General features: G+C 39.0%; 1 protein-coding gene across 4 annotated transcripts in view; it reads left to right on the top strand.

Moving 5' to 3' along the window:
• The window catches only part of eif4g3a (eukaryotic translation initiation factor 4 gamma, 3a), an 82221-nt gene extending 72303 nt beyond the window's left edge, over positions 1–9918 (top strand). For 3 of the 4 annotated variants that reach the window (XM_088069225.1, XM_088069222.1, XM_088069218.1), the window contains exons 26-36: positions 1916–2033; positions 2121–2347; positions 2907–3019; positions 3924–4096; positions 5459–5584; positions 5846–5927; positions 6316–6414; positions 6871–7017; positions 7217–7298; positions 7437–7583; positions 8877–9918. In XM_088069225.1, the coding sequence (XP_087925351.1) occupies positions 1916–2033; positions 2121–2347; positions 2907–3019; positions 3924–4096; positions 5459–5584; positions 5846–5927; positions 6316–6414; positions 6871–7017; positions 7217–7298; positions 7437–7583; positions 8877–9058 (1496 nt within the window). In that variant the 3' untranslated portion in view covers positions 9059–9918. The remainder of the gene's footprint in view (positions 1–1915; positions 2034–2120; positions 2348–2906; positions 3020–3923; positions 4097–5458; positions 5585–5845; positions 5928–6315; positions 6415–6870; positions 7018–7216; positions 7299–7436; positions 7584–8876) is intronic. The other variant, XM_088069228.1, reaches the window with a different exon arrangement.
• Positions 9919–12414: the final 2496 nt, after the last annotated feature.

Raw genomic sequence — 12414 nt, 5'->3', positions numbered from 1 at the left:
GGCCCAATCAGAGCAGAAAAACACCAAGGCCCTTTCTAGATGTTTTTAGATATTTAAAAAACAGATATTTTCCTCCTCCAGTTAAAAAAATGAAACCCATACGACCTTCGTTTTACTAAAAATCTCAACACAATGTCAACACTGCACCGCAAAAACTGCCACGGATGCTCGCTGGCGTTAGTTGGCAGTCTCCTCTCATTGTGATGATAGTAAAGTAAACAGGCACCTTTTTTAAAAACGACGTCTCTTCATCAGCAACAATCCCACTCTCTAAATTGTTCCACTACCTGCTGGTTCCACCGGGTCTCATCCAAATCTGTCGCCTCTGGTGGACTCAGGCACAGAAGACGCTTCTATACATCCGTGAAGTGATACAGCATCACAAAGTTTAAGTTCGAAGTAGTTGTTAGAGCCAAGCAGCGCTGACAAAATGTAAATAAACTGGTAGTCCACCGCTGTCGTTATTGTTTCTGTCAGATGCTCATTACACAAAGTAAAGCAACAACAGACATGCACGAACTGAAGAGACGACTGTTACATGTGATTAGAGTTGTTTTGAAAAATCTCTTTGTAGGTGGCCAAAACAAGGTAGAAGGTAAATTTATTAGTATTTATTAGGTGAAATTAAATTTTGTCCTTGATCCTGCCACATCTTTGGAGTTAAAGGATGAGTTGACTAAAATCATCAGCTACTATGAAATTCCTTCCAGTTGTTTGGGCTTTTTGCTGCTGATGGCATCATACGGTCCCTGCAGTGCATTTTCTGAATTTCCAGCATTGTGTCCTGTCGGCTCTGAACAAGGTCTGCCCATCTGGTGCAATAAAAGCAAACAAACAGAAACTAACAAACAAAAGAGAAAGGGAAAAAAAAACAACAAAAAACATGTTATGACCTTGGGGAAATAAATGATACATTGTTGCATTTAAGTTCTGCTCCGTTTTCTGTACACACGATGGAAATAACATGTCCTGTAAAAACTGATGAAGCATGTCCAGAGATGGTAAAGTTTCCATGGTCAGTATTCCTTGTAGCTCATTCCAAGCTTGCATGGTTTCAGAGGAAAGCAGATTTTCTCAGCTCAGTGGCTGGGACCATGAGGGGATTTTTTTATGATGATGTGTTGTATCTACTGGAGTAACACTTCAGTAAAGTGTAAATTTTCTGTAGTAGTAGCTCTGCATGTTCCTCCCTGTCCTGCCCTTTTTGTAATACTTTTTTTCACACTATTGGGAGGAGGCGCTCAAGCCAAAAGTCGGGATTTAAGTTACATTATAAAGAACAGTTACTTACCTGTGTCCTTTTATATCTTGTTTTGTGTGAATAACTTAATGTATTTCCGTATTGATTTAATTTTTTGCAGTTGTTTAAATCTGTACCCAGTGGGAAGGATTTGGAGTGAGGGTGTGTGGGATATGTGGATGAGGGAGATTATTAGGGAATGAGTTAACAAAACTGGTTCGTTTCATGTTTATCAGAGACCAGTTTACTTTGCCATTTCAGATATGCCCTTACTCAGTGTCCCAATACTGGTGTAAAATCAATGAAAAGATTTGCGAAACAAAGATTTGTTACTTTTTAGCCAATAAAGCTTTTGCAATAAATATGAACATATGGGTTTTCTCTTTAAACAGAGTAAAGTCTATTGAATCGTTTCATACACTTTACAATGATCTGATGGTTTTTGGGGGGTTTTTATGTTCAAATGAGAATAATGCTACACAGCTGCAGACATTGTGTCTCACATATTTGTAGACCTCAACTTGACAAATTTAATTTTGCAAAAAATGAAGAAAAACGAAAGACAAAGTCTCTCTTTTTTCTTTTCATCAGCACTGAATGAACATACTTTAATCCACAATCATTTCTCTTAATTTCCTGGTGTCATGTTTCTCACACCTTTTCTATCCATAACAGAACTATCACGGACAGCTGGCCTCAATCGATACTCTGCGCTGCAGTCGACGCCTTCACCTCAAGCCTCCACCACTCCTCCACAGAACCCAGACTTTGACTCCAGGAGGACTCTGGGAAGGTAAATAACAACATCACGTGCTTCTGTTAGTTCGTCTCTCAGAAACAGAAACGTCCTGACCGACTCGTTTGTTCACTTTCCTCGCAGCAGTCGTAGCAGTGCGGGGAGAGAACGCAGCGAGAAGCCCCTGATCTCCGCCCCTCCGTCATCACGACCCGGACCGTTCATCAGGGGAGGCAGTTCGAAGGAGCTGCTGGAGAGTCAGACCCCCGAGGAGCCACGCAGAGACCGAGAGAGAGAGGGAGCCGAACCACGGAGACCGAGTGTCACCGAGGAAAAAACGGAGCCGGAGCGCAGCAGAGTCAGGGAGCCTGGTGAGACGCACAACGCTGCACGACACTGGACACCAAGCAACATAATAATTAAATAGAAATGGTCTCCAGTGGTGTCACACTGAAGTGGTGTCTGTTGTTTTAAGCCTTATTATTTGAGCCATATTTAGCTTGGCATTTCACATTTTTAAAATTACTTTGTAGATTCATACAATATAAAATTATATTCTCATGTCTGATTGTTTAATATAATAGAAATATTGGCAGTTTTCTAAAACCAACAGCAGCTTAAAGTCTTGTTTTTGCCCTTGTTTTAACTTAAATTTTCAATTTTTAAAAAATGAATATTTCAGCTAAAAGGTAATCAAATCAGTTATTTATTAGTGAAAGCTGTATATAGTGTGTATAGATTTTATATGTTTTTTTTATTTTTATTTTATCCAATCTTTATTTGTGTGTTTGTCCGTTTTGTTTTGTTTTTTTAATTCTAGACAGTGAATATATATTTTATTCCTAAAATCAGAATAGAGTAAGTTGGTGCTTATGTGGTTTTCTTATTAGAGAAGTTCAGACATAGATCTGTTGTTTTTTACATCCACAGTGAAACCTGAGCCAGCGGTCCCGACCCCGGACCGACCTGCTCTGTCTGAGGAAGAGATAGAGAGGAAGTCCAAGTCCATCATCGACGAGTTCCTGCACATAAACGACTACAAGGTACACAAAAATAGATGCCTGTTTAAGGGTTAAGTGTTTTTAAGCAAAAATGTTTGAATGCATGTCAACAAGCGGTTGCTCAGAGGGATGTTATTGATAAATCAGTGATTAACTCATGATGATTATTGTATTCCTCTTCACGTAATTTATGATTTAAATGCTTTATTTGCTTTGTGCCATTTTTTTAAGTATTGCATCAACTATTTGTATTTGTTTCGTATAAATGCATTTAATGAAGATTTGTGTGTTTTTCTTTAACCCTTTGAAACTTGAGCAAGTTGGCTTGATTTATTTTAAAAACATGGGAAGAAGTCAACGAGCAAAGACAGAAAAATTTAACAAGAAATTAGTAAAATGTACTAGAAAATTACCCGAAAATCAATTTAAAGAAAAAAAGAAAGTAAAAAACAAGCAAGGCAAATAGGCCTTGAAAAAAAGTGCTTTAAAAAAATTCTGTAACTCAAATTTATGTATGTAATAATAATAATTATTATGACCCCCCCCGCCCAAGAAATTTTACCCTAGTTTTTTTTTTTATATATATAACTTTCTAAATGGAGTAATTTCTTGCAGTTCTTGGGGACATTTCTTTGCAAGCTGATTGTTTCCTTTTCCCTCATGTTTCTGAAAGAATTGACACAAATTTTCTAAAGTTCAAAGGTTTTAATACTTAGAAAAGGAAAGGCATCTAAAGTAAAGCACAAGAAAAGTGACGTCAACCCAGGTTTCAAGGGGTTAATTCCAACATTGATTATATCAGAACAACAACTTTAATTTTTCTGCTTTATCGCTGGGCATGAAACAATGACTAAAAAAACTCAAATGCATGCAGTGTTTAATGTTTTCCTCTTTCTTCTGTCATCAGCTTCACTCAGTCTTGATCTCGTGTCTCTGCTTTCTGCAGGAGGCCGTTCAGTGTGTGGACGAGCTCGATTTGGGCTCTCAGCTGCACATCTTTGTGCGTGTCGGGGTGGAGTCGACCCTGGAGCGCAGTCAGATAACACGGGACCACATGGGCCAGCTTTTCTTCCAGCTGGTGCAGCAGGGAATCCTGCCCAGACCCCAGTTCTATAAAGGGTCAGTTCACCCACTTTTTAAAGCACAACTTGTACACAGTAACTACACTGTTATTCTTATTGTTCCTGTAAGGTGAAAACTATACACATTAAATACCGTAAAACTTGAATTAATAGAACATGCTGTTTTTTGCTTAACCCTTGGGATGTTTTAACCTTCTGTATACACCACTTGTCCTAAGGTAACCTGCCTTCACTAAACCCCTAAAATAAAGCAGCTTGATTGAATTTTAAACCCCAAATCTATTTTGCAGAAAGAAACAACCTGTCATTCATCACAGACTTTGTGATTATCAAAGTTTAATCACAGAATCCACTCGTTTTTATTACAACACACCCAAGTAGAGGTTTATTATTACTTTTTTTCATCGCTAAAGGTGTAAACATGATGATATAGCCAGATATATCACTTGTGCAGCCTAATAAAGTAGAAGAAATGTGCAAAAAGTAGTTTGCACATTTCAAAAAGTAGCAACAACAGTCTTTAGTAACATAGTATATTATTCTGTACAATGAGGACAGTATGCAAGTTTGTCAGCATGGACTTTGCAGATTTATTTCTGTGTGTGTGTGTGTGTGTGTGTGTGTGTGTGTGTGTGTGTGTGTGTGTGTGTGTGTGTGTGTGTTTGTTCATAACTGCTGCATCAAAAAATGACCCCTAAGACAAGCTGTTTACCCTGTTGGTGTACAGCTTTCGTGGAAATATGAACAAAAGCAGTGTTTCACTGTTTCTCATGTTTGGGTCATTCTAGGAAAAGTCATCGAATTTCAAGTTGAAAAAACATCATTTAGGGTTTTTTTTAAACCTGTTAAACATAGTGGTTCATTTTTAACCCTAAGAGGACGTAAAGGTTAAATGTATATTTGTGATAGGCGTCTATATGGGACAAGCTTTTAATTCCTTTAGCATGAAACTGCTGCTCAGCAAAGATGGAAAATACAATCAGATTTTTTAATTAAACCTCTTTTTTGTGTCTTTCTTGTTTACTCTGCCGGTCTTCTTTGGTGCTCGTGGTTTCAGTAAAATGAACTGAATGACTGAATCATGGAGTCTCACCGAGCTAACACTGCGTGTAGCATGTCCATATTGAGAAAAGTTTAAACATTTACGTGTGTATGCGTGTTATCGAAGCAGCTGCTAACATTATCTCCAGTGGGTTGCTAACAACCCGGTTTTTTACATTCAAATAACTTCTGTGAAAGTGAACTGCGTGTTAACTGGGCCTCTAACTGACGGGCCTTAATTTGTCAAAATGCGTAGCCACACTTGGCTAGTAAAAGGGACTGGGCATCTTTATATTTGGAGTTTTACAGTATTTTTACGAAGTATCATAAGCCCCACTCTGTGTTTTTGTCTTCTCAGGTTTTCAGACACGCTGGAGCAGGCGGACGACATGGCCATCGACATTCCCCACATCTGGCTGTACCTGGCCGAGCTGCTCAGCCCCGCGCTGAGGGAGGGGGGCTTCTCTATGAGAGAGCTCTTTAGGTACGGAGGCGGGTTTGTAGCTCAGATTTTGACTTGGCTTTGGTTACCTCCACAATACTTTTTTTTAGCAAAACACATGGGACACATTTTTTCTAGTTTATGTTCCTCTTTCCTTTACTCATTTCTAATTTTAAGATTGAACAGGCGCTAATGACAGAGGAAATCGTCTCATTGTGTTATTTAACGTCTCCATGCTTCTGTGTGAAGGAAAACAGTTGGTCGACTCACATTTTATTTCTGTCGTCTCTTGTTTGTTCACAGTGAATTAAGCAAACCTTTGCTTCCTGTTGGAAGAGCTGGGATCTTAATTTCCGAAATACTGCACATACTATGCAAACAAATGGTAAGCAACACTTTGAACATCAATGGTGTGATTATGTTACCTTCTCTCATTATAAAAGCGGTGGAGAATAATCAATAGCTCTGTTGTAGTCAGGGGTGCACACAGTTAAAAACGGATACAGGGTTAATTATATTGGTGACATTTTGTTCAAATGGCTTTTGTGTGTGAAAGCCGAACGAGAAGACAAAAAAAATCACTTTAATATGTGCACTGCAGCGGATTTGCTTGTTTATTTAGCACATTAATCAAATCACAGACCTGATTGTGTTGCCCTTTTCATTTGAAGCAGATTTTTGCTCATTAAAATCTTTTTCCCTGGAAACCAGACAGATAAAATGAGATATTTCAGAGAGGAGAGGTGTGATGTTGTCTGGTCTCGTCTCCGCAGAGCCATAGGACTGTGGGTTCTTTGTGGAGGGAATCTGGCCTCAGCTGGACCGACCTCCTGTCAGAGGGGGAGGACGTCCAGGCGTTCGTCTCACAACAGGTTAGTGATAAAAGCTTCTACTCAAATCATAAATATCAATATTATATGAAAATTCAGTCACCAAACATCAGCTTTTATGATACTAATTTAACAAAAGGAGTAGAGCTGAGCAACAAGTCGATTTTATCACGTGATTCATATTTATGGAATATGAGTGATTCAAACAGTTCATGTGCCTCCATTACAAACAGCAGCGGCCATCACATTTGTTAAAGCAGAAACATGTCTACGTATATCAGTTTACGTAAAAAAAATTAATTAATTTAAAAAAATGGATTTGGTGGGGGAAAATTTGAGATTTTGTTTTTAGGCTGCGTCGCCCGGCCCTGACAGTAAGTTTAAAAAGAGGACATTACAACGCCACTTCCTCCTCCGTTGTTCTTCCTCCTCCTCCTTTTTCCATTTCATCACCTTTCCCTTGTTTCTCACTGTCTCATCATGTCCATGTCCTCACAGAAACTCCAGTTCCTTCTGTCGGACGGCTCCAGTCCTGAGGCGAATCTGTCCAAAAAGATTTTGTCTCCTGAGGAGCTGAGCCAGCAGCTGGAAAGACTCCTCCTGGAGGACATGGCCAGCGACGAGCAGATCTTTGACTGGGTAGAGGTACGAGAAGTGACACGCGTGCCCACATTTCTCACCGAAAAAAACAACAACATGAAAATCCGCAAGCTGAAAACTCAGAGGGCCGTCTGCTTCTTTTGTGACACAACTCAGTTTCATACCAGCCTGCAACGAGCAGGAAAACCATGTGAAAGTGACAAATTGTGCGTTTCGTCCCTGTCCTCTGTGCTCCATTTCTCAGGCAAACCTGGATGAATCTCAGATGAGCTCGTCTCCCTTCCTGAGGGCTTTGATGACAGCTGTGTGTAAGGCAGCAGTGAAAGGTAAGCACGCCGCCACCTGCAGGAGAAACTCGGCCGCTCTGCCGAAATCTCACGGCTGATTGCAGTATTTACTCTCGGCCAAACTCCGAGCGGAGCGGCTCGGCGTTCACTCATTCTGCCTCCTGCTCTGCCAAACAGATGATAACACCAACTGTCGAGTGGACACGGCCATCATCCAGAGGAGATTGCCTGTATTACTCAAGTACCTTAACTCAGACACTGAGCGACAGCTGCAAGCACTTTATGCACTTCAGGCGCTGATCGTCACCCTCGATCAGCCTCCGAGTAAGTGCTGCATCTTTGTTTGATTAGGAGGAGAAAACCAAGAGATCTTCTTTTCCTCATTTCTTATCAGAGAACATTAAACTGTGTGAAAAAGAAATCCCTAAATTGTGTTTACACCAATTTTCTAAGCAGTGTTGTTTATAGAGAATATAATCTCACCACGAGGTCCGTTTAGTAGCTGGTTGCCAGGCGAGTTCGCCCAGTTGTCATGGAAGTTTTGACGCCTTGAATTTGCTTTTTGAGTATTTGAGTATTTCTGGACTTCACATCCATGTTAATGTTCAGATTGAATTAATTGTTAACAGTACTTTCAGGGTTCCCGCGGTCATGACGAATCCTGGAAATCACATTTTCCAGGCTTGGAAATGTCATGGAATTAAAAAAAACATTGACAGTTTTAGAAAAGTTTCGGAATGTTGTTGCGTAATGAAATGGTAATGTAATGTTATTTTTATATCGATTTGATTTTCTGTAGCTGTCGACATAACGTAGCTCTAGAATGAGTCCATGTGTGACGTTTTGTTTACCGACATGTACATTTCTTAATTTTTCTGCATTTAATCTCTCCATTCATGTATGAACGGGTTCCTGCGGATCCTTGAAAAGCCTTAAAAGGCATTGAATTCATTAATCTAAAAATAAGGCCGTAATTGGTATTAATTGACTTAAATTTTTCAAAAGTCTTTTCAAAATGCGCAGACATAGGAAGTTGGATTTTATGAATTGCTTTTTTTTTCTGATGTTTCGTAGTGAAATCTCAACATATTTGGTAACATCTATTTTTTTCGGTAAATAATTTGATAAATCCCTCTTTTTAAACTCCAACCAGTGGAATCTCACATACAGAGTGAAAAAAACAAAATCGCCAAGAAAACCAACCAGAAACGATATTTTCTTACTTCTGTTGGTAAAACAAATCCATACTTTCATGATAACGAAACATGTTTTTTGTCTTTCATGTGTTTCACTCTAAAAAGGGTTGTTTTTGGTTTTTTTGACATAAAGTTTAAAGTTTTCACAAAAAAAGTCGCGTTTTATGTTACAATATTCATTTGGGCAAAATAAAATTGTCCTTCAATTTTGTTCATTAGAAAATTGGTCTTAAACTTAATTCTGATTGTCATTTAAAAAAAGGGGGATGTCTCCGCTGGAACTGTTGAATGAACTTTATCAGAGGTGTTCGGGGCGTTGTCGCTGCAGCAGGACAGAAAGTCTTTTAAAAAAGTCTTTTTTCACTTCACGACTCCTCGTCAGAGTCAAAACGATGACTGACTTTGTGTCTTTGTCCTCCAGACCTTCTCCGGATGTTCTTTGACTGTCTGTACGACGAAGACGTCATCTCGGAGGACGCTTTCTACAAGTGGGAGACGAGCAAAGACCCTGCGGAGCAGCAGGGTAAGGGTGTGGCCCTCAAGTCTGTCACGGCCTTCTTCACCTGGCTGCGGGAGGCGGAGGAGGAGTCGGAAGACAATTGACGAGGGAGACACCCGGGGGACACGTCGTAGTAGAACTGCATCCTTACGGCAGAACAAACAAACATTCAAAATGGGTGTGTGGGCAGGACGACATGTTTTACGGCTGGAATTTTTTTCTGCGGTACGGTTCTGAAACATGCCGCCATTTTGAGTTTGGATTCCAACGGCGGAAGCACTAAATACCTGTATTATACATAGAAAATATTTTTGTTTTAAATTTTAACTTACTTTTGTTTTGTTACTTTTTAAGAAGAGACTTAAAAGATACATAGGTTCTGGACTCTTTAATTTATTATTTTTTTAAGGACTGCAAATATGAAAGTTATTTAACATTTGCAGATGCTCACAAATGAGAACATGACAACAGAAATAACAATATAATTAATTATAATAACAAAATAATAATTGTGAAATAAATAGCCTCCCTGGATTCCACACTGTTTGGTTTAAAACAGGGTAAAACAAATTTATTTTGGGATGAAGGGGAAGCAGAGATAAAAAGGAGTGAATGCACAGAAACTATTAACGTTGTCCGTGTATGACGTTTTGAGGTCAAAGGTTATGTCCTAATAACCAGGAAGTGTTTCCCTCGGCCTCGGCTTGCTCTACGTTGATATGTACATACGCCTCACGAGAGGCAGAGGTATGCAGTCAAGAAGCGATGCAAGTCAGTCCACAGGACTGACAAAACAAACGCAGACGAACAAAAACGGAAACATTCAAATGAAACGAGCAAAAAAATGCAACATTAAAAAGCAAATGGCCAGGGTCGCTGAACATGAGATGCTTGTAATACTTCAGACCTACAGAGCAGATTAAAGCTTGTAAATACATTAAAGACAAAAAAGGTATTTAAAAATGCTGATTGTCATGATCTGTTCTTTGGATGGTCGGTGTTTGGAGATGTGGGTCGGCAGATTTTTTTTTTCTTCCAGTGACTCAACTACGACGTAGTGTGTGAGTGTGTGTGAGTGTGTGAGTGTGTGTGTGTGTGTGAGTGTGTGAGTGTGTGTGTGTGTGTGTGTGTGTGTGTGTGTGTGTGTGTGTTGCATGATGAGCTGCGTGTTGCGGCGGCCTGCAGGAGCAGCTGGACTCACTGTGTTGCTCTGCTGAGCCATTAAAGCATCGACAACCTCGTGATTTAACACACACTTTGTGCCTTGGCTTTGACGTTGTCGCAGCAGTTAATTTGGCGATTTTTATATTTAAGTGTCTCCGTGCTCGCTTGTTTATCACATGGGGTTCCCAAGGTCATGGAAAATTTGGCAAAGTCATGGAATTCCACAGACTTTTTTTCCCAGGCCAGGAAATGTCATGAATGAGTGAAATCCCTGCATGTTTTGTTTTTTTTGGGGAGGGGAGTCGCAGATTTTTGCCATTTCTAATTAAATTGATTGTTACAGTAAATTGAACACACAGGGTCAAAGTCAAATTCAAGGACTTTGAGGTACTTTTTCAAGCACTCATTTTTATTTTTAAGGATGAAATTGTTCGACCATCCAAACGTGCTACTGGGGCATGAAATCAACTTATTTATCAGCTTGTTATTATTATTTAGAAATGTGACAAAGGACAAAAAAGCAGTGAAATATACAGAGCATCGTGCTAATGACTGACACCGCTCCGGTGAGGGTGTTCTGCAGGCAAGCGCAAAAAATCCTGCCGCTGACTATTTTGTGGTGTTTTCCAACCTATTTGCGCTCTGAGCTCATACCACGCACACAGCAGTGTTTCAATCAATAATAATTTCAATCCCGGCTGTTCTTTGCTTCCTAGTTTAGGACATTTGTCTAATATGTGTCGTAAAATAATTTATCTCTCTGTTTTTTCAGTTATATTTAAGTATTTTTTTAAAGACCATGTTAAAAAAATGTTTGATTTTCAAGGTATTCCAGTATTTTTATTTTCAAATGTCTAATTTAAGTGCCTCAAGCACTTTATGTGAACCCTCAATATGACCTCAAATTTGTTTTCTTTATCCGCTGAGGTAACGTAATCCCGATATGATGCATTATGTTTTGTTTCATGCTTGTTTCATCTTTTTTCTCTCGCTAGCTGGAAGAGATTTTGAATTTGATGTGTTTGAATAACGTCAGACAAGTGGGGGGAAAAACAAAACAAAAATATGTGGTTGACATGAAGGGTCATGAATCCCAACATTTCCAAACCTGTTTCACACGACTACTTTCAAAGTGTGTCCCATTTTTGAGATTGAGTAATTGACTCGGGGAGCTCACAGTGTTCAACAGTCACTCAGAGCACCAGTGCGCACTTTACAGAGAATGAAAGTTTGAACGTAAAAAGTCATTTTCATGTCGACTGTCACTCCCCCGGTCTGTAAGCTCTTCTGCTGCGTGTCCGCAGACCTCCGACATGAACAGAATTAACCGTTCTCTTTGTGTTCTACATTTGAAATGGACATGGGAATTGAAATTTTTATAGTAAGTCCTTAAAAAGTCATGAAAAAAGTGTTTGAAATTTGGTCCACGGTACCAAATTTGGCTTCCCTAACCAGTCTGATGCATTATCTTGTCTGAACAGAAGTTCACTTGTTTTTGGATCACCCAAAACGCACTTTAGGCATTAAAAAAGGAGACGTGAGCAAACAGTTTATCAATAGATAACTGACAGATTCTTAGTCGTGAAGATTTGCTGCATTGCTGTTGTACAACAGTCTTGTCTTTGGGGTTTCGACTGTTTGGACAACATAAGCAATTTAAGTAATTCAAATTAGGAAATTGTGACTGCCATTTATCACAGTTTTTACACACTATTAGACCGTAATATGTTAGTGTACGAATTGTTAGTGAGGCAGCCCATGGTGACACAGTCCAAATTTAAACATGGTGATACTTAAGGATTAAGAGTCTTGGAAAGGTGATTATTATCTGTGTATCTTCATAGTTTACTTTATCACTCCTCCACAAACCTGAAGTATGTTTCCAATGTTTTTGTCTATATTTTACACTTAATGTGTATCAAATACTTTTCTGAACAAGAAAAAATGTGAAAAAAAGCACTAGACAACTACAGCTCCCACTACAGCTTTTCAAAGCATTATCAGAGCTGTAGTTTTTTTTAAATGTATGTCATACTGCTGGATTAATTTTGGTTAACTTAAATGTGTGCTTAGATTTTTTTTTGAGCTGTAAAGTGGAGGATATCAACTTAACATATAGACATACAAGCTATGTCATCTTTAAATCATCTTAAAAAAAACAACAACAAAAAACACACCATCAAATATGTTTTTGGCATTATCTGTCCATACTTTAAGTGAATGTACTAAAATTCAAAGGTTGCAAAATTTGTTAGCATTACACGACTACAGCTCCCATAAGCCTTTGCTTCAGACA

This window comes from Plectropomus leopardus, chromosome 2 (assembly GCF_026936395.1).
Source record: "Plectropomus leopardus strain MGB_pleo_1.0 chromosome 2, ASM2693639v1, whole genome shotgun sequence".
Taxonomy (NCBI): domain Eukaryota; kingdom Metazoa; phylum Chordata; class Actinopteri; order Perciformes; family Serranidae; genus Plectropomus; species Plectropomus leopardus.
This window is presented reverse-complemented; position numbering and strand designations above follow the sequence as displayed.